This window comes from Podarcis bocagei (genome assembly GCF_964188305.1).
Source record: "Podarcis bocagei genome assembly, chromosome: 13".
NCBI classification, from domain to species: Eukaryota; Metazoa; Chordata; class Lepidosauria; order Squamata; family Lacertidae; genus Podarcis; species Podarcis bocagei.
The window spans coordinates 42,923,326-42,946,495 of NC_138138.1; the positions used below are offsets into that span (position 1 = coordinate 42,923,326).

The following is a 23,170-nucleotide window of genomic DNA, read 5'->3' on the forward strand; positions in this document are numbered from 1 at the left end:
AAGGGCCAGGATCATTTGCTCAAATGATGGTGCCTACAGTTGTTCCAGCTGTCAATACATTCTGACACATCATCTCACTGATAAATTATTGTCTACAGGCTTCTTTCTTTCCTTTGGAGTTGTTGTGTTGCCAGCATTAAGTTCCCTCTCTAGGCTCTCTAGAAGTCAACAGTGAAAGCTTATCCATATCTACCCAGAAGAAAACATTTGCTCCATATTTTCTGACCCATCATCACCCTGGTATATCCCCGTGCCTTGGTCTCCCCCCGTCATACTTTTGGGTGTGCCTTCTGGATAGTTGGAGGTGTTGAAGTTGTTGGGAGCATTTGGTTCCCTCTCTAGGCACTCCAGAAGGCAGCCTGATGCATATCTGACCCACCAGGGCTCATCTTACATTCAACATGCAGAAATATTAAGATTAAAATTGGTTGGGGCATCAGCTGCTATTTGTCCACTGTTGCTGCACCGTTAGTTGTGGAAACTCTCCAATAAGCTTCTGAGACTTGCACTGAGTGAGATAAACATCAGGTGGATATATATACTCAAGAGTCCCTTGACCAATGAATGAAGTTGAAAAGTAAGAATTTCCCAATTCAGAGCTGGGAGAGTGCCTAACTATATTGGAAGAGATCCATATTTACAAGAAGAGAGCAGTCACATTGCCACTCAAAAGCTTGCGTACTGCAGAGAGATTCTTCAACCTTATGGAATAGGGATCTCACTAAGCGTAAGTGATCAGAGGAGACCAGGATAAAGTCATTTCCCACCTGAAAAGTTACTCTTGTTGCTGCCATTCTTTCTTATATATACGGTAAGTAGGAAATCATCCTAATCAGTCTTGCTCTGAGTCTGTTCTTTGCATATAGAGTCCTTTGGTGCCTATCAGTAGTAACAAGATTTGCAGAAATCAGCAGGTGAAGATAAACAATATTACAGTGGTACCTTGGGTTAAGTACTTAATTCATTCCGGAGGTCCGTTCTTAACCTGAAACTGTTCTTAACCTGAAGCACCACCTTAGCTAATGAGGCCTACCACTGCCATTGTGCTGCCATTGTGCGATTTCTGTTCTCATCCTGAAGCAAAGTTCTTAACCCAAGGTACTATTTCTGGGTTAGCGGAGTCTGTAACCTGAAGCATCTGTAACCTGAGGTACCACTGTACCTGCTAAGTTTTCTCCACCACTGGCTCTATCTACACCCCTCTCATTGGTGTTTCTTTCCCTGATTATGGAAATATGTTTAATGTTTGTTATTGTGGTATGTATTTTTGTGTCTTTATATTGTAAACCACCCTGTGATCTTTGGATCTTTGGTATAGAATTTTTACTAACAACAACAACAGCTGCATTGCAAAATTCGGGAAAAATGTGAATTTCAAAGGACAGCAGCGTTTTTGTTTGTATTCTGTTTCAGACAGCCTAGAGTTCATGGATTCGCTTTTAAATGTGAACTGAATCTTATTTCTCCCTTATCCCTAATTTCAGCCCACCAGCACTACTACCTGAAGCCTGAAATGGTTCACTCTAGACTTCTACCACCTCATTTTGTATATAGCCTTGTTTTCATCTTACACAAATAGGCATCACTTTAACATTCCCCCATTTATTCCTCCTCCTCCTCCTCTCTGTAGATTCCAAGCCCCCACCATGTGGTCCTCCAAGGTCTCCTGCTCATTGCTGGCGCATCCAGCCATCCTTCTTGGGCTTCTGCTTGTGCGGTCTGGTGAAGGACAGTCCCGAGAAGCTTTTGTTTGGAAGCACATAGATTACCCCAAAAGCTACCCAACTTCCCACCCTGACACCTACTGCACGCTGATGATGATGCAGAGAGGGATGACTCGATATGTTTGCAAAGAGACAAGTACCTTCATCAACGACTTCCCCATAAGTGTCGTGCAAGTGTGCAGAGGGAGAGGGACTCCTTCAAGTAACTACTTTGACAGCACAGAATCCTTTGATATGGTCCTCTGCAGATACACAGGTGGCCCACCTCCATATAACTGCAGGTACAGTGGCAACCCCGCACACTTACGCATTCGTGTGACCTGCACCGGCAACCATCCGACTCACTATGTGACTCAAAGGACATAGGCAAATGGTGATGCAACTCATCCTCCATCTACGAAAGCCAGAAGCTGTTGGACATGTTGGCCCAAACTCAGTTCTATTATCCTGCATGCTTTCACCTCGATGTATCTCTGTAACATATCCACAATACAAACTTTTGCTTCTCCAAGAGTCATTTGCTTTCCCAGGGAACCCTGGGAACTGTAGTTCTTCAAGAAGCAGCTATGGGAAATACCTTTGGGTGACATTTCTTCATCCCTTTTCCTTTTGGCCTCTATGGGTATCTTTTCCCTCTTTCCACCATGATAATGAAAGCATCACCTGCTGCGTCCCTCTCCTCAGCATTTTCACCAAACAACATCAGATTTATAAGCAGAAGTATAAACATGCCATGTTTGTTCCACCAAGGGATGGATGACAAATGCATTTTGATTCACATTTTAATAATACAGCTCTTCATCCGAGTTATGCTGACCAAAATGAGTATACAGTGGTACCTTGGGTTAAGTACTTAATTCGTTCTGGAGGTCCGTACTTAACCTGAAACTGTTCTTAACCTGAAGCACCACTTTAGCTAATGGGGCCTCCTGCTGCTGCCACACTGCCGGAGCACGATTTCTGTTCTCATCCTGAAGCAAAGTTCTTAACCTGAAGCACTATTTCTGGGTTAGCGGAGTCTGTAACCTGAAGCGTATGTAACCTGAAGCGTATGTAACCCGAGGTACCACTGTACTAAGGGAATGTCAGCATAAAAATGCACATATTTATGAAAATGTATTGTATTCGGGGGGTACTGCTTGCAAAAATGTGTATATTGAGGAAATATGTACTAAAATGCTGATTAACTGGAAATAATAATAATAAACTGGAGCAGGATTTAAGACTGGAAGAATGAGAACCTGGGAGAAATTTATATGAACAGATTTGTCCATCCCTATTTGTGCCTTGGCACTAATTTTAATAGCTAGATAAAGAAAGTGTTGCCTCCCTCCTTTCCTTACACTCCCTTCCTACCAATAGCCTAATCTGTCTTTTGTCCTTTTGAGCTGACAGGAATAAAAAACCAAAAAATTAAAAATCTCAGTACTGGAATGTCCATAAACTTTCCATAGCATTTCAGCAGCTGAGTCAACGGACTATAGTGACCTCATTGCTACCAGCTGAACCCAGATGTGGAGCATATTTGCAAACAAATACATGCTCTTTGGGTGGCATATTATAATCTGATATTCCATATGCATTAATTTGATACAATAGTTTCTCTACAATTATCACATTTCCGAGGTCAATTGCTTAAAAATTGCTTTAACTTTGAAAGGAGGATATATTGGTAGCTACAACTCTCACATAGGTGGCCCACTGCTGCCCTCCAGTGTTCACTATATGGCATCATACTCCTGTTCTGTTCTCATAGGTAACAAGCAATAAGCTTAGTAAACATCATATGGCATACACCAGATGGGGCATATGAAGGGGGGCGGAGGAGGCGGGTTGCCTGGGCACCACTCTGGGGTGTGTGACAAGATGGGCCGCTGCCTCCCCCCAGCTGTAGAGTGGCCGAGGGCGCACACACAGTTAATATGGGTGCCGCTCGAGTAGCGTCCGTATGGGCTGCCATGCATGCGCAGTCCGTACCGGGTGCTGCTCACACAGTATCCTTACAGTCTGCCGCTCACACGGCGACCGTATGGGCTGCAGTGCGTGCGTAGTCTGTACGGACATTGCGTGTGCACCGCCAGGCAATTTGCCCCACCCCTCGGTGCCCCCCGGGTGCCGGAGAGGGTTCCTCCACCACTGACACCAGGCATGTCCCAAGTCCGTTTCAAGGGCCTAATCACGATGAATTAATCCGGCCCCTGTGGCAGTATATGTCCTGGGGTAAAATCCTTTAAAAAGCTCACCAATTAATCAAAAAATTAAAAAACTCACAAATTAATCCGGCCCCTGTGGTAATATATGTCCTGGGGTAAAATCCTTTAAAAAGCTCACCAACTTTGGGGTAAAAACTTCAATCCTCAAAAAAGCTTCATCAAATCTGACCCTCTTTGAAATAAGTTTGGGCACCCCTGGCATACACAGATCAAGTATCTACACTACTGTGCGGGGGGGGGGGACAAGTGTACTGAAAATAGTGGTTTTAAGAAGGAGGCTGCTGATTGGCAACCACTTGCAGAATTGTTAAATCATGCGCTGCATGCTAAATCATGTGCTACGTGTGTTTCCACAGAGAAGACAGTGGTTTTTAACATGGAGACTGTGTACCCTGCAAGTGTCCTGGAAAAACTGGGACATCCTGTGTTTTTTTTAACCACAAGAGAATGGTGGCCATTTTGGTTACCATGATCTCACAAGATTTTGTGGCACAATTTCCCCCAATCTTGTGTGGCTCCCCAAAATGCACATTTTTGGGGAGCCATGGGCGAAAAAAGGGCAGCAACTGTGGCATGGAAATGTGAGAGATTGCAGCAATCAAAATGGCCATCGTGCTTCTGCAATTGAAAAATGGAAAGATGGGGTCTGGGAAGATGGCACCCCAGATTTTGGCTTCCAAGTGCTGGAGGGCTGTGAAGTTGCCAACCACTTTTAGTACTGCTAAATCAAGTGCCGGTGAGTACTATACACATTTCCACTTTCTCATTTTTGATGGCTGACACCTACCACTTTTCAAATTGGTTACATATTTGTTGTGCCATTTAAAAGGAAGTTCTCTTCTGCAGAATAATTGTGTGTACATAGGTAATAAACAAATAAGGAAGTTTGCACTAAAAATTAAATAGATTTGCATGCAAAAGTAAATTATTAACAACACAGAACTGCATACCTAAACTGCTCATAGTGCTGTTATAGAAGTTGTTTGCTTGCAGCAAATCTAAGAAAGGAATCAATGAGACTGTCGACATGCAACAAACATTAGTAAAAGTTACATAACATAAATTCAATGGTAAAAGGTAAAAAGGTAAAGGACCCCTGGACAGTTAAGTCCAGTCAAAAGCAACTATGGGGTTGTGGTGCTCATCTTGCTTTCAGACCGAGGGAGCCAGCGTTTGTCCACAGACAGCTTTCCGGGTCATGTGGCCAGCATGACTAAACTGCTCCTGGTGCAACTGGACACTGTGTTGGAAACCAGAGTGCATGGAAACGCCCTTTACCTTCCTGCCGCAGCGGTACCTATTTATCTACTTGCACTGGTGTGCTTTCAAACTGCTAGGTTGTCAGGAACTGGGATGGAGCAACTGGAGCTCACTCCATTAGGGGGATTCAAACTGCCAACCTTCTGATCGGCAAACCCAAGAGGCTCAGTGATTTAGAACACAGTGCAGGAACACACCCACCCTAAAATGAACTATATTAAGTTTATTTTCTAAAGTGAGAAGTAAGGTAAAGGGACCCCTGACCATTAGGTCCAGTTGCGGATGACTCTGGGGTTGCGGCGCTCATCTCGCTTTATTGGCTGAGAGAGCTGGCATACAGCTTCCGGGTCATGTGGCCAGCATAACAAAGCCACTTCTGGCGAACCAAAGCAGTGCACGGAAATGCCGTTTACCTTCCTGCCAGAGCGGTACCTATTTATCTACTTGCACCGGCGTGCTTTCGAACTTCTAGGTTGGCAGGAGCAAAGACTGAGCAACGGGAGCTCACTCCGTTGCAGGGATTCAAACCCTTGACCTTCTGATCAGCAAACCCTAGACTCTGTGGTTTAACCCACAGCACCACCCACGTCCCAAAAAGTGAGAAGTATAGACCTACAAATAAAAAGAACATAGATTCACACATAATGGCAGCCAGTGGAATTCCGCAATATAGCAATGACCAAACATTTGCCAGCACATTTCAAAGCTACATATGGTTGATGGAAGTATTTCAGTTGTACTGTTGCACACCTGCAGTTCCCACCAGTGTGTGTGTGTGTGTGTGTGTGTGTGTGTGTGTGTGTGTGTGTGTGTATCTCCATTCCAGGACCAGACCACCCAAGAAGAAGCTGCCTCGGGTGGCAGAATGCCAAGAGGTGGCACCACGGCAGGTGCCCTGTTGCCCCAGCCCTGGTGGAAATTGGTGGCGGTAGCAGTGGTAGCTTCCACTTCTTCACTTCTTCATAATATTTATATTTCATTAAGGTGATTTCAGTTAAAAGAAATAAAGTGATACGGGGGGGAGAGAGAGAGAGAAGGAAAAGTTAGAGGAAGAAAAACAACAACAACAACAACAACAACAACAACAACAACAACAACAACAACAACAACAACAACAACAACAACAACAATTTATTATTTATACCCCGCCCATCTGGCTCAGTTTCCCCAGCCACTCTGGGCGGCTCCCAATCAATGTTAAAAACAGTACAGCATTACATATTAAAAACTTCCCTGAACAGGGCTGCCTTAAGATGTCTTCTGGATGTCAGGTAATTATTTATCTCTTTGACATCTGATGGGAGGGCGTTCCACAGGGTGGGCGCCACTACCGAGAAGGCCCTCTGTCTGGTTCCCTGTAGCCTCACTTCTCGCAATGAGGGAAACGCCAGAAGGCCCTCGGCGCTGGATCTCAGTGTCCGGGCTGAATGATGGGGGTGGAGACGCTCCTTCAGGTATACAGGACCGAGGCCATTTAGGGCTTTAAAGGTCAGCACCAACACTTTGAATCGTGCTTGGAAACGTGCTGGGATCCAATGCAGATCTCTCAGAACCGGTGTTATGTGGTCCCGGCGGCCACTCCCAGTCACCAGTCTAGCTGCCGCATTCTGGATTAATTGCAGTTTCCAGGTCACCTTCAAAGGTAGCCCCACGTAGAGCGCGTTGCAGTAGTCCAAGCGTGAGATAACTAGAGCATGCACCACTCTGGCGAGACAGTTCGCGGGCAGGTAGGGTCTTAGCCTGCGTACCAGGTGGAGCTGGTAGACAGCTGCCCTGGACACAGAGTTAACCTGCGCCTCCATGGACAGCTGTGAGTCCAAAATGACTCCCAGGCTGCGCACCTGGTCCTTCAGGGGCACAGTTACCCCATTCAAGACCAGGGAATCCCCCACACCAACCCGCTCCCTGTCCCCCAAAAACAGTACTTCTGTCTTGTCAGGATTCAATCTCAATCTGTTTGCCGCCATCCATCCTCCAACCGCCTCCAGGCACTCACACAGGACCTTCACCGCCTTCACTGGTTCTGATTTAAAGGAGAGGTAGAGCTGGGTGTCATCCGCATACTGATGAACACCCAGCCCAAACCCCCTGATGATCTCTCCCAGCGGCTGCATGTAGATGTTGAAAAGCATGGGGGAGAGGACAGAACCCTGAGGCACCCCACAAGTGAGAGCCCAGGGGTCTGAACACTCATCCCCCCACCACCACTTTCTGGACACGGCCCAGGAGGAAGGAGCGGAACCACTGTATGACAGTGCCCCCAGCTCCCAGCCCCTCTAGACGGTCCAGAAGGATGTTATGGTTGATGGTGTCAAGGGCCGCTGAGAGATCCAGCAGAACTAGGAAACAGCTCTCACCTTTGTCCCTAGCCCGCCGGAGATCATCAACCAGCGTGACCAAGGCAGTTTCAGTCCCATGGTGAGGCCTGAATCCCGATTGGAAGGGATCCAAATGGTCTGTTTCCTCCAGGCGTGCTTGGAGTTGTTCATATACATATACAAATGAAAATATACCCCCCCCAAAAGAGCAATAAATGATATTCCCATGCATTCTTGTATTATTTGGTATAGTGTTATTGTCCTAGTGCTTATGTAAATACTAATAGCCTACTACATTTTGTATAAGCTCATCCCAAATGTCATCGTATTTATCCATACAGAGTCTGTGCCTGTAAGCAGTCAGTTCATAAATCGCCAGTGATGTCATATCATCTGTCCATTGACTGAAGGGTATCATATCTTTATTTTACCAATTCCTCAATATTCCTTCTCTTGGCCACCATCAGGGCACAGAAAATCCATTTCCATTGTCCCATTGTTCATTGCCACACTGCAGGTATATAGTTCAATAAAATATTCTCCGCTGAACGATTTAACTTTTTCTGCACAGTCATAGTTACACAGTCCAGCACTTTCTTCCAAAACCTGTTAAGTAAATAATACTGTACAAACATGTGTTTCAGAGAGGCATTGTCCTTGCCACATCTCCAACACTGAGCTATCTTAGCTAACCCTTTTTTTTATACAACCGTAAAGGGGTCCAATAAACTCTAAATATTATTTTATGTTGTATTAGTCTTAATTTTAAATCTAGTGACACCTTAGGTATTGGAGCTAGTACATTTTCCCACTGTCTGGTTAATAATGGAAGTTCCAATTCTTTATCCCAATCATCTCTTACAGTCTGCATATTAAACGTGTGTATTGCTTAACAGATATCTATAAAAAGTAATTGCTGGCTTTGTATTTTTGAATGAGCTGTCCAATTGCTCCAATATCTCAGGTATCTTGGAAGCTGAAAAGGCTGACGATCCTAACACACTTGTTAGGAGATGTTGTAATTTAAGATAATGCCATTGGGCTGCATCTGATATTTTTGTCATAAAATAGCAAAAGTATAAAATTCACCTTCCCCATCTATCAGTTGGTCCAATGTCAATACACCTGCTTCCATCCAATTTTTACCATATCACCATATGTTTTGCAATTCTTAATGTGGGGTTTCCCCACAGAGTAAGTTTAGAATGTGAAAATGGATGAAATTTGTTTTTATTAGCCAATATATTCCATATTCTTTTAAGTTAGGGTTACCAGATGTCCCCATTTCCTGGGGACAGTCCCCAGATTTACAAATCAGTCCCCATACAAAATCCATTGACGTTGAAAAGTGTCCCTGGATTCATTGGAAAAAATCTGGTAACCTTATTGTAAGTGATTTAATTGTTTCCAGAGTCACCTGAGATTTCAGATATTTTGGTCCTAATATTGTCCAACCAGCCCAAGGTGCTATGTACATATATTCTAGGGTTGCCCACATTGGAAAATTAGGGCCAACAGTGGGATTCAAATATTTAGAATATTTAGAATCTCACAATGTTGTCTAAAGGCGTGAGCCAGGGGCTCTAAACAAATATTAAAAAGCAAAGGTGAGTCTGGTTCCTTGAGCCAACGGCTTCCAACCACAGAATGCAAACACAGAATATTAACAGAATATTAAAAGCACAATAAAACATCAAACGTTAAAAACTTCCCTAAACAGGGCTGCCTTCAGATGTCTTCTAAAAGTTAGATAGTTGTTTATTTCCTTGACATCTGATGGGAGGGCGTTCCACAAAGGCAAACCAATAATCCCCCTCCCACAAAAAAACATTTTAAAATCTATTGAATGTTAAGCAGTCAACGTGTTTTTGAAATAGGACTGATACGAAGCCCTAATATTATGCAACTGAAATAAATTTATGGGTCTAAAATATTCCTACATGGTAGCTAGAAAACTTCATTTGCTGTAGAATGTGGCTGCCCGAGTCCTAATGAAGTGAGTCAATTGGATTCTAGGACACCATTATTGCATCAGCAATCTGATATTGGCAATTTTTGGGGGAAAATAATATTAGCATGTTTAAATACTATGGTGGGGAAAGAGCTAAAATTTTCAGAAGATAACATAATCTTCAACTATATACCTAATATGTGGGGCTTGACAATCGGTCAGCATAAATGGATTCTCCATGCTCTCACATCTGCAAAAAGACTGATATATTGGAAGGACAAAAATATGCCTCCCTTTGATATCAATTGATAGATGACATGAGAACTCTTGAAACCCATGAAGGGATCGTCCTCAGACAAAGATTATGCATGGAGAAATTTAATGATATTTGGAATGTATTTGTCAAAACCATGGTGACACATGGGTTAACACAGACTTTAGGAAAACAAAAAGTTTATCCATCTACATATATACTATATAGTTTTGTAGCTTTAATTATCTTTTATGGTTATTTTGTTTAAAAAATAAAATAAAAACATAGTTGGTCAAGTGGGCATACACAGAACTGTAAATACCCAATATTTGACATCCAGTATCTGATATCAGATGGTAGTTAGCCTCCTGCAAATATTAACCTTGCAGAGGTAAATATTTTACTTTGGTATTTTTATACTCCATATTTGATACTTTTGGCCCAAATCCAGTGAGGATTATAAGCTGATTTGGGGCAATAGCTATTTCAGAGTGCAGGCAGAGGGACCAGAAAGTTCCCCAGTCTCTAAGAAAAAAGTGACAATAACAAAAAAGCACCCCATATCTCCCCCTTGTTGCAGAGGAAACTCTGGGATCTGAACTAACAATGCAGAACTGCCCAAATATGGGGCTAGTCCTATGGATGAGGGCAAAACAATATCTTCCTCCTAGAAAAAGCAAACAGAATACATATTTATTTGATTCATTTATAATCCATTTGACTTCCGTCCCCTTCTTACTTTACTTGGGTCCTCAGTTTTACAGTTAACTGTCCCTTCTAACACATCCATGTATTCAATAACCTAATTCCATTATATTTTACTATTTTTTCCTTACAAGAGTTATTCTAAACCGGTCAACATTTTTAATTCTCTATGATAATTTTTCAAATATTCTTTGAATATATTCCAATCATTTTTAAATTGTTACCAATCTCTCAACTTGACCTGACCCAGGGTAGGGAATACTCAGGGCCGGTTTTGGGTTTGATGAGGCCCTAAGCTACTGAAGGTAATGGGACCCTCTATATGTCCAGCTGTCCTTTGTCAACAACAAATTGTCACTTTTTTGTGTTGAATGTATGCTATATGGTAATTTATGGACATAATAGGTATCTAAAGCCATTTGCACATAACAAAATATTTATTTTATCAAAGTAATTGTTGAACTGAAATACAATTAAGAAGAAGTATCAATAGTGAAATACAATTAAGATGAAGTATATTAATAGTGAAATAATTATTAAGCTCTAACTTAAAATGATTTTTTATTCATAACAAACTTAAAACAGTGGACCCTCCGGTTACGAACTTAATTTGTTCTGGGGGTCCGTTTGCACCCTGAAAATAATGTAAATAGAGGTGTGCTTCTGCGCCCGCCCATGGCTTGATTGAGTGCTTCTGAGCATGCACACACACCGAAACGTTTGCCGTGGCCGTAACCCGAAGATTCCATATCCAGAAGGGGTTACATAAGTAGAGGTACGACTGTAATGCAAACACATGGGCATTTGGCAATAACAAAAGTTCCTTTAGAAACACAGTTTACAAAGACTTATAATCTAATCTCTAGAAACTTGCTATAACATGAAATAATAATAGGTGTAAATATATATAATAATGAGCAAACCAGTGATATATTAGGGAGCAGACTAGCAGGCGGGGGCCATTACTTACATCATAGGAGCCTACACAACACAAAACACTGTTGCTGTATGTAGGTTTTATTTTATTGGTTTTTAATCTTATATTTTGGAAATGTACATCCAGTTGTTGTTTTTCCTTTAATTTTTTTGGGGCCCCCCAAGAGAGTGGGGCCCTAAGCTATAGCTTGTTTAGCTTATACGTAAATCCTGCACTGGGAGTACCTGAAGAACATTGGTAGGTAAAGAAGGTGAAGTACTCAGCTCTTCCCATTTTCATGTAAATATGACACATCACCAAACATCTGAATAACAAATGTGTTCAGCTTTACAGAAGTGATCTTCACAAAGCTAGCTTCCCAGAATTTGTGCCACATGGAGTCACCTGCCACAGATCCCTCAAATATGGCTGAGGGTTCTCAAAAGCATTCCAAGGCACACACACTATACATGAAAGATTCAGGTAAGTCTTGTCGAGTGTCATCCTTGCAGCTCATGAAATAAGGGTGCAACTTTGAGGATGTAGCACTGCACCCGGGAACTGTAGTGTGATGGCTTTTCAAGGCTCACAAACGCATTAGTTGGAGAAATAGAAAGTAAGATTTATTACTGACAGCAACAGGCATGGCGGAGTATTCTCACAAAGGCTGGGCCCTGAGCTATGGAGCCCAGGGCTTTTATACCTTTTCCCTTAAGCATTACATATTCATATATTGTGCCAGAAATCAGCCGATTAGCCTGGACAGCCCATTAATGGTTACTTCTGCTTTTTCTTGCTAAAGCTCAGCATTTCTGTTACCTTTCCATATTAGGCATTTCCTAGGCAATATGCTATAGGCAAGCAAAAAAACCTTTTGCAAAACATCCTGGGTGACAAATCTGGTGACTTCTGTTTCAGTATATCTGAAGAATGTGCATGCACACGAAAGCTCATACTAATAACTAACTTAGTTGGTCTCTAAGGTGCTACTGGAAGGATTTTTTAAATTTTTAAATTTTATTTATCTTATTTTGTTTCGGCTATGGCAGACCAACATAGCTACCTACCTGTAACTACAGCTGTTATGTACCGTATCTTCTTAAGGCACATAGTGATAAGGCACATAGCAACAGCCTTTCTTAGCATGAGGAACTACAACACAGCAATGAGGCACTGCAATATGCTTTCCCTGAGCATGCTTACCACAAGCACACCCATTCCACTGGCATTTCCTTTATATACCTTATATAAAGACCTATTTTCTCATGCTGTTTATGTATGTTGATCATATCTAGAGTATTTACTTTCCTAGCACCTGACAGAAAGAAATCCTTTGGATGCTAATACGCAAATTTTGTGGTTTTCAGGGGAATTGGTAATAACCCTTTTCTCTATTTATCCGTATTCCATAGAAGGACAACTGCCCCACCCCTCAAGGGCTATATAAGAATGTAGGCAGCAGCTGGGGAGACAGCCTTGCTTGTGCAAAAATATCCATCACTTGAAGGGAACAGAACTTGGGTAAGTTGCATGTGACCACAAATTCACTTTTGACACTGTGGTCACTGATTTATATTTTGTTTGGGGGCTATCACTAGCAGTACACCCACCCATCTACACCTTTTTTGCCAGCAAAGTCCCCCCGAGTCCCCCCAGGGGATTTCCCTCTTCTAGTTCAATCCTAAATGGGATGGGGTGGTGCAAATTAGTGAGTTGTCTTCCACCTCCAAACATGGCTCTAGCCATGGCAGAAGTTATTTGTGGTTGAGGTGACTTACTAGTCATTGGCTCCATTGGGATGGGGGTATTCAATACACCATCTCTAGGCAGGTGTTGAAGAGGACCAAATCCTGGCACCTCTTTGACAAACAGTGAAACCTTTGATCCAGTGGATTGAAAGCCACCTTCATCCTGAGGACATTCACTTTGGGGAATGAACAGTGGAGGTCTACCTCAGCTCACCAAACTATCCAAGCCCTTCTGCCATTAAAGTTCTAATTTGCCAGAAGATAGGCAACTCTGTTTCTTCTAAACCTCCTGCATGCACAGCAGAGATGAAACTGTTAGTATTACTCTGCTCATAATATAAAAGTGGATCAATATAAGTCCCCACAGATACCATTCGCTTCAAGCAACTCTAGAAAGGTGGGTATTGAGGTAATATTATGCACACATAAGGTAAAGGTAAAGAGACCCCTGACCATTAGGTCCAGTCATGGCCAACTCTGGGGTTGCAGCGCTCATCTCGCTTTATTGGCCGAGGGAGCCGGTGTACAGCTTCCGGATCATGTGGCCAGCATGACTAAGCCGCTTCTGGCGAACCAGAGCAGCACACGGAAACGCTGTTTACCTTCCCGCCAGAGCGGTACCTATTTATCTACTTGCACTTTGACGTGCTTTCGAACTGCTAGGTTGGCAGGAGCAGTGACCGAGCAATGGGAGCTCACCCCGTCGCAGGGGTTGGAACCGCCAACCTTCTGATTGGCAAGTGTGTGGTTTAACCCACAGTGCCACCCGCTTTTCTTTCTCTTTCCCTCTTCTTCCTCTAATCTTTCCACTTTTTGGAAGCTCAAATAAAGAAGAATTGTGATTTTAAATATAGAAAATATTTAAAACCCCTTCCTTCCATCATCACTTTGAATGAATGACCATCAACAAATAGACCAGCTGCACTTATGGTATGTTCATTTTTCCCAAAGGTCAACAGGATGATGGGATTCACCATCAAGTTCAGCTTTTACCTTGGAATTCTGGTCTCCAGTTGTTTCGCAGGAGGTGAGCATAATACCAAATTACCCAGAAGTCTGCTTGGAATTAAGCAGTCATTAAAAAGTACTTCTTATATTTTCAACAGAGAGTAGTCCAGCTCATGCTATTAAGACAAAGGAGCAGGATTTTCAAAACAGTACCTTTGAGTTTAAAATATTCAATGGAATCCCCAATTGTATTCACAAAGAGCAAGCTTCTTACTGCTTTGGTCCTCCCTTTCTACTTCTTTCTCCTCTCACCTTACAGCCAAGGCCAGCTCCTGCCCCAGGGACTGGATGCAAAACCAGGGCAACTGCTATGCATATTTCGATTATAAGATGTCATGGTATGAAGCTGAGGTAAGAAGCATGCCTCACCTACCAAACAATAATTGTATGTATGTTTGTGAAATTCCTATCAGATTTCTGGTTCCCTTGGAGCTGCGGTTTCCAATTAGCTAAGTACTGTGGACCCCCTGTTTTTCAAAAGTCAAGTCACGGACACCCTGCTTTTGAAACATTTGATATCTCTATCGTAGTTTCTGTTATGGGATTTCTGTATTGAATTTCTCCCTGATCTGTACTGGTGGAATATGATAATGCTGGCAAATCATCTTTAATCTCTTCTCCATTCTTAGATTGAGTGCCAGAGCTATGGCCGTGGGACCCATCTTGCCTCCATTCTCACTGAGAAAGAGACAGCCTTGGTGGCCAAGCACATTGCCACATACCAGAAAAACCCAAGTCAGGTCTGGATTGGGCTCCATGATCCCCGTGAGGTGAGTTGCCTTCACTTACTCAGGTCATTGTCACAGAGAAGTGAACTCTTAGAATCATCATTCCACCCTTATCTTGAAAATCACCCAGGATGAATCTCATACACTACTTTTTGATTCTTTTCTATGGGGTTCCTCCTCTAATATCTCAACCATAACTGGCAATACCCATGATCTTGGCGCTCCTCATTACAAATGATTGCATGATCTATTCCATCTCTTTCATGCAGAATGGGCGTTGGAGGTGGGCTGATGAATCAACCTACAATTACCAAAACTGGTATCCATATCAGCCAGACAACGCAGGCCACACAGAGTATTGTGTGGAACTGCTATCTAGCACAGGTAAGGAAGCCATTTGCAGGGATTAATATAAAGAATTGAGTATATTCTGTTCTCTTCATCAATTTCCAGGATTTCTATGGGGGGGAATTCCTCGGTGGGTTAGAGCATGGTGCTGATAACCCCAAAGTTGCAGATTCAATCCCCGTATGGGACAGCTGCATCTTCTTGTATTGCAGAGGATTGGACTAGATGATCCACAGGGACCTTTCCAACTCTACAGTTCTATGATCTCACTTTAAAACTAGAACCATCAAAATCAATGCAATCTGGGTAGACTCTAGCAGCTCAAAAGCATACCAGTGCAAGTAGATAAACAGGTACCACTGTGATGGGAAGCTAAATTGCATTTCTATGCACTCTGGCTTCCATCACAGTGTCCCGTTGTGCCAGAAGCAGTTTAGACATGCTGCCTACATGACCCGAAAAGCTGTCTGTGGACAAACGTCGGCTCCCTCGGCCTGAAGAGAGATAAGCGCCACACCCCATAGTCACCTTTGACTGGGCTTAACCATCCAGGAGTCCTTTACCTTTACCTTTTACCTTTTGACTCCAAGTATAAGTTGGGTGGATGCAACCCTCAGCCTGGTGCTTCTCTGTTTCAAGGTTCACAATTCAATATATCTGTAGACCAGGCCAGCAGTGATCCCATTGCCAGTCATTTAGGGTCACTTTCAATCACACCACAAGGTAAATGGTTTTTCTACAGTCAGTCTTCATACTTTGACTGCATGTGATTATCATCACTTGCATATTTTATCCAGAAAACAGTGGTTGCCACACACACTATGGATTGGATCATCCCATTGTTTTTCTGCTATGTTTCTTTAAGAAATGGTTAGGCTTAAAGAGCAGGTAACACTTTGAAGTGTTGTAGGTGAATGGCCTATAAATTATTGGTCAGCTAGGGGTCAAGCCTGCAATTTGGTACCAATTCCTTATTCCTACCCTAAGCTACATGCATTGGGGCAATAAACAATGGGGCAAGTAATTTTTGTTATGTCTTCAATTATAACTTATGTATTGAATTTTAGGTTTTCAGGAGTGGAATGATAGAGCCTGCAAGGCTCAGAACAACTTCATCTGCAAACAAGAACTCTGAAGGAGATGGTACTTCAGAACTATGTCTGCTAGAAAGTTGCTTTGACATCAGATGCCTTTCTGATATCATTCCCTCCTCCCCCATCCCTCAACATAAATGTCCAGTTGTCAATCATCACTTTCAAAATAAACATCCCTATGGAGATTATCTTCAGTTTTCCCCTTAAGCTCAATAAACTTGCTTCCATGCATGTATTTCCTGGTGCACTGCTGTCCTTCTCCGTCCATCCAGGCTAACAGCTCCCCTTCTAAGACCACTAATCTCAAGCAGGGGCAATCCTTGAAATTCCCTCCCCAGGGAAGGGAGAAAACTATACCCAAACAGGGGCATCCTATCACTAAAAATTGCAAGACCACACGCTACCTAACCCCTGCAATGTTGTGGGGTGCTAGACCAATTTCCAGCACGCCAAAAGAAGGCTAATCAATGAAATTAGAACAAATTAACAGAACCAAATAGTTCTGGCCAGATGAGCTGGATTAATGGATCTAAACACTCCCATTTCTTGAGCCAACTGCCAGAGTCATGCTTTGGTCATGCAGCAAGGTTCAAGGAAACTCTTCTGTCCCCCACGTGCCGCTGTGTGCTCCCAGTGTATGGACCCAGCATTCACATTGTGGTTCAGCTGGCTGACATTCATCCCAATGTGCCTTGCAAGCCAAACCCCACACTGGCTCCGATATTAAATTGATTGTTTCCTAAATCTACTCACCCACCTGGACCAAATGCCAATGAACCCAATTCAAACAAAAACACCACTATACAGTCACACAGATAACACCCAAGAGTTTGAAACAGACAAAAAGGAGAATACATGGTCCAATTAGTGTCACCCCTCCAAAAATAGGTTCTTACTCTTTTCCCCTATAAAGGCTCACACTACAAAGGGTGGGAGGATGGGTGTCTCAAAGAAAAGAGGGGAGAGTGTGGGGTGGAAAAAGCTTAAATATCCTGGTCTCCACTTCCCTCTATAGGGCAAAATGCCCTCACATGGTTGCCCACATGCCTCCATATGGGAGAGACCATCTCTCCTCTTTTTCAAGGGGAACTTAGTGTGGTAAATGTGCAACTCCAAAAGAGGGGGGAACATAAGTTTTAGACCAGAACCCTTCCTCTAGAAAAAGCTGTCTATAACTTCTAGTGCAACCTGTGTAGGTCTCAGAATAATATGTGGGAAGGGATGATACAGTGCTTATTGCGGCTATTCCCTGCCTACAAAGTTAATATAAAACTTTTGAACATTCTCAGGCACATATTTCCCCTCAAAATCAAATGTTTCCAAATTCACAACAAGCAATGAGCCTTTGGTAGCAGGGGAATGCAAATTCAAAGATCAACAGCTTTAGGCAATTTTAGAAGAAGACAATGCAGCACTATTGGAGGGTTTCAAGACCTTGTACAGCGCTGAATACCGGAAGGAGTGCTTTCACCTGCATCATTCACCGTGGACACTGAGGTCCATCTCTGAAGGCCTTCTGGCAGTTCCCTCACTGTGAAATTACAGGGAACCAGGCAGAGAGCAGGACAGTAGTGTCCATGAAACAGATCATTGTTCTTCACAGCTTCATCCCCAGAAGTTGTTGGAATACAATGCCCTTCATCCCCAGCAAGCATTGGCAGCAGCCAGAGATGATGGGAGTTGCCATCCCATAATATCAAGAGATCCTTAGGCTTCTGTGGGGATAGACAAAAATCACATGTGGGATGGCATCTGAGGGAGGCAGAAGAAGAGAAGAGATATCTGGTCTGCTGTTATGACGGAGTGTTTAACCACCCAGGTTACAGTGAAAGGATATTGCTCAGTAGCAGAGCTTATCATCATCATAATAATTTATTATTTATATGATGCCCATCTGACTGGGTTGTCCCAACCACTCTCAGCTTTGGCTACATAAGGACAAAGTTAATTATGTACTAACATCTGAAGTTAATAAAGCTCAAGTTGCATGGGAGAAAGACCTCTTTGATGTGCCATGGAGCATAATTGCTATTCAGAGTAGATAGTAATTGGATAGAAGGGCTAATGGTCTGAATCAGAAGAAGGGATATGTACATTATTTTATTATTTTTATTTATTGAGTTTATATACCACCCTATACCCAGAAGTCTCAGGGCAGTTCACAGAAAACAAGCCTCTTTTTTACCCTGCACTTGTGTCAAATTCTCTCCATTCAGAAAGTTATGCCCACTGTCCAAGGCACTGCTTCACAAGGGAGAAGATCTTGGGCTATAGCAGCAATCTTATTAGCATAATAACTTTGCTTGTTCTGAGACTTGAGGACCTTAGCAAAACAAATATCTCACCCTGTAATTTTTATAATTATTGATCAGCATCACTACTTTTAAATGTCCCATGGCAAATCAGATGCCAGGCACAATATAAGCCACAGAAACAGCCCTTTCCAAATGTGATGGTCCTGTGTTGTAGTCTATATAGGCGCCTGTCCTATCAACTTACATGAATCCAGTTAGGGAGGTAGATTTGAGGCAGGTACATGCCTCCATGGAGCCAAGTTTCCTTATAACTTCAGCCAAGACTGAAATGCTGTTGGTGATTATAGGTAAACATGATGGCTTCCAGTTCAGCCCAAGAATGGTTAGCACGCCACCTCCTTTTCCTGCTGTTGCTGATGCATTATTCTTCTAGCAAGAGTTTGAGCTATTGCAGATTGGAAAAAACAATTCAAACCAATTTGTATGGTCCTCCAGCAGACATGATCATCGGTGAATTTATATCCATTACGCTAGCAAACTTCAAAATGCAGAAATTTATGGAGCGCCCACAATCTTCTTCATTATCTGCTCAGTAAGTAGTTACTTAGTAAATAGTTCTCAGTAAGTAGTTGGGGATGTGGGTGGCGCTGTGGTCTAAACCACTGAGCCTAGGGCTTGCCAATCGGAAGGTCAGTCCCGTTGCTCGGTCCCTGCTCCTGCCAACCTAGCCATTCGAAAGCATGTCAAAGTGCAGGTAGATAAATAGGTACCACTCCGGCGGGAAGGTAAACAGCGTTTCCGTGCGCTGCTCTGGTTTCGCCAGAAGCAGCTTAGTCATGCTGGCCACATGACCCGCAAAAACTGTCTGCAGACAAACGCCAGCTCCCTCGTCCAGTAAAGCGAGATGAGCGCTGCAACCCCAGAGTCGTTCACGACTGTACTTAACTGTCAGGGGTCCTTTATCTTTACCTTTTTAAATAGTTACTTTTTGATTGGGAAATTTTCTGTTCTGTCCACTGAATATTCATGACTTGATGAAATACACGACTGCATCGGCTTCCGTCTTCGGTTCTCCTGTCAGCCTTCACAGGGAACATTCAGATTTTTGTCCCAACACTTGAGTTAGCAGAAATAAACATCATCAGTCTAAGGCACCATATGCAACCTAATCAAATCCCTCTACACCACAAGGTAAACAATATTTTTCAGAGTTGTCTTTCAGGTAGGATATTCATTCTTGTGAAAAGAATTAAGAAGTACATATTCATAGTCCTACTATACAAATTTGGACTTGCTTGAAATGCTATTCTACTCCCCCTGCAGTTCATTGTTGTGTTTCTGTATTGCTACACTGAAGTGGAACTACCTAAAACTTGATATTCTTTTAGATGATACCAAAATTTCACTTTTCATTTTGAGTCTGATAAACTGCAATTCTCTCCTTTTCCCTCAAAGTGCAAAGCCCAGCAGTAGGGACACATTAACTTGAAAACAAGTTCCTTTGTTGTGTTCAGTGGGTACAGGACCAGAATCCTGTTGAAATCTATGGGGATTCCAAAGTGCTTAAGTGTGGCTGCTAGATTGCCCCTGCTTTTTGCCCATATGAGCCCCATCCACAACCCAGCTGAAGTTTTCAAGCTACTTCAACCCATAGGTGTTGCAAGCCATCCCTGTGCCAAAAGTTTCTTGCAAGTAAGCTTTGTTCAGTTCCATGGGCTTCGCTCCACACCCCAAACATGCATCAGCTTTTAGCCTGACAGGGCAAATCTAGGCTTACCTACTCGAAGTAATCACCACTGAGGTTAGTGGTGTTTATTCCCAGGTAAGTGGCTGCAGCCATATTGCAGCTTAAATCGTATTTGCGTGAAAGGCAGTTCCACAGAGCCCAATGGGATGCTTCCTCTCAAATATTTGGGATCAAGAAGAGCTTTCCTTAACACATGTTTACATGGGAATAAACAATTTCCAATGGAAGGTTGTGTGATCACACCCTATAATCCCACGGACGATTATATGGGAAGCGAATCCCATTAAATAAAAGAAGAGGAGGAAGGTTTTGCTTCCCAAGTTGTTTTTTGGTTTTTTAAAAAAGGAAAGCATATCTATAAGGCTTAGATTCAAGGGCTGCTAAAAAGACATTGTGTGTTAAAGCACACTGGTATACTAAAGAGTTGTTTCCCAGGTTGAATTGAGAACACATTCCCATGAATACTTCATGGTTCAGAAATGGAAGGGAGGTGATGGACAAAGCAGCAGAACAAGAGGTAGCCATGAACATTGCATATACGAAAGAGGCATAGGGAATGTTGGGAACATGCAATGATTTACTCAGTATTAAATCCCACTGTGTTGGTGATTTTGAACCTAGTTAAGTGGGGAAAGAAATAGAGCCTGACTGAACTTGGCAGGTTAACTGCTTTTTGTTTCTGGGTTTCCAATATCCAACCTCACCAATTCATTCAGTTCGTTTCCGAGCACAATTCAAAGTGTTGGTGCTGACCTTTAAAGCCCTAAACGGCCTCGGTCCTGTATACCTGATGGAACGTCTCCACCCCCATCGTTCAGCCAGGACACTGAGATCCAGCGCCAAGGGCCTTCTGGCGGTTCCCTCATTGCGAGAAGTAGGGTTACAGGGAACCAGACAGAGGGCCTTCTCGGTGGTGGCGCCCACCCTGTGGAACATCCTCCCTTCAGATGTGAAGGAAATAAGTAGCTATCCTATCTTTAAAAGACATCTGAAGGCAGCCCTGTTCAGGGAAGTTTTTAATATTTAACACTGTTTTGTTTTTAATACTTGATTGGGAGCCGCCCAGAGTGGCTGGGGAGACTCAGCCAGATGGGCAGGTTATAAATAAATTAAAATTAAAATTATTATTATTATTATTATTATTATTATTATTATTATTATTATTATTATTATTATCATCATCCAGAGCACAACAATGGATCTCCTTGAATCTACCATTCACATACTGAACATCTAATCATAATATCTTAGGAGACTGCTGTAGTATCATTTGTTTGAATAAAATGTTATTGTCCTGTAGGCTGAAACATCCAAGTGAAAGACATGCATGAATCAAAATGAAAACTTCAACACAGTTGTTTCTCTTCTGTCAGTGTTGCAGTCATTCTTTGCCTCATTGCAGTGTGACCCCGAAAAACTACCAGCATGTTCTTGCTTTCATCTTTGCTATGCAAGAGATCAACAAGAATGCCAAATTCTTATCCAACATCACATTGGGATCAACATTTTATGAGAATGCTTTTAATCCTTCGCTAACTTGTTGGAACACTCTTGCTCTTCTTTTCATGGGACAACGAAATCCCCCCAATTACCACTGTAATGGGGAAGATAAATTAATTGCCGTCATTGGAGGGCTCACCTCCCAAAACTCCCTTCAGATGGCCAATATATTAAACACCTACAAGATTCCACAGGTATGTGTGTAGATACAACCACAAAGGCAGACATACACAGAAAATCCCAAAAGAGCATCCAGGTTAGCTTTCAGTCCCATTACATTATGTTTTCTACACTTGTGTCTTACATTAGACTTGATATGGGTACTTTAACTGTGTTAAAGCCTCCTAGCAATGTGTTGCCTACACTGCCATCTCAATTAGAAATGGGATTTCAGCGGCGGCAGGGGGGGGGGCAAATAAACCCATAATACTAATCATTCAATCTCTGATTCTTCAAACCTGTTCATGCCACAGAGCTTATAATCACGGGAGCATGCAGCCTCCTGCTTAGAACCTTCTCCTAACCTGAGGTGTAATAATGTCAGTGGTGTATACTTAGAAAAGTAAGAGAAGTATTCTTTCTTTGAAGAAATGGATGGTCTTTGGATTCTTAAAAATTTAAATCCTTTCCCTTTAGCTCAGCTATGGCTCCTTGGATCCAGGGCTGAGTGACCAAAGGCGCTTCCCTTCCCTCTTCCAAATGGTCCCCGGTGAAGAAGCTCAGTATGATGGCATTGTCTGGCTACTCAGGAAGTTAGGGTGGAACTGGATTGGCCTTCTTGTTTCAGATGATGACAGTGGAGAAATCTTCCTTCGTACTCTCAGACCAAGGCTTTCCCAGAAAAATCTCTGCATTTCTTGGACATTGGTGATCCCACTAGTGACAAAATTTTTACCTAATGAGCTACTTCAACAAAAATTGAGACCAATCATGTTTGCTCTCACAAGGAGGGAAATGAATGTGATTCTTGTCTACGGAGACAGCCAGTCCCTAGAAGCTTTGGGACTGGTTTTAGTCTCCTATGAGGTTTTCTTTATGTACCCTCTGGAGAGGGTGTGGATTACAACAGCTCAATGGGATTTCACTGCAGTGCTGGTTGGAGACAAATTTCCTTCAAAATCCTTCAATGGCACTTTGTCATTTACACTCCATTCAAATCCAGTTCCAGGGTTTCAGGACTTTCTACAGACCATAAATCCATGGCAGCCAAATCTTTATTTCATCCAGCAGTTCTGGGCCAGTGCATTCCTCTGTTTATTCCCAGATCTTCTTGAAACAATTTATGAACCCTGCACTGGGAGGGAGAAGCTGGAGAAACTCACTGGACACGTGTTTGAAATGGAAATGTCCAGCCAGAGCTACACCATCTACAATGCCGTCCATGCAGTAGCACATGCTCTCC

The 23,170-nt window shown here is 42.7% G+C and overlaps 1 protein-coding gene across 2 annotated transcripts; it reads left to right on the forward strand.

The window, feature by feature from the left end:
* Positions 1-602: 602 nt before the first annotated feature.
* Positions 603-16,501, forward strand: LOC308570902 (C-type lectin BpLec-like). Of its 2 annotated transcripts, none has more exons than XM_081165973.1 (6): positions 603-811; positions 14,040-14,115; positions 14,356-14,447; positions 14,726-14,866; positions 15,094-15,208; positions 16,240-16,501. In XM_081165973.1, exons 2-6 carry the CDS (start codon positions 14,049-14,051, stop codon positions 16,305-16,307), a joined length of 483 nt encoding a protein of 160 aa, XP_081022099.1. In that variant the 5' UTR covers positions 603-811; positions 14,040-14,048; the 3' UTR covers positions 16,308-16,501. The 2 variants fall into 2 exon arrangements, with proteins under 2 accessions (XP_081022099.1, XP_081022100.1); XM_081165974.1 differs by lacking the exon at positions 603-811 and adding an exon at positions 12,740-12,861.
* Positions 16,502-23,170: the final 6,669 nt, after the last annotated feature.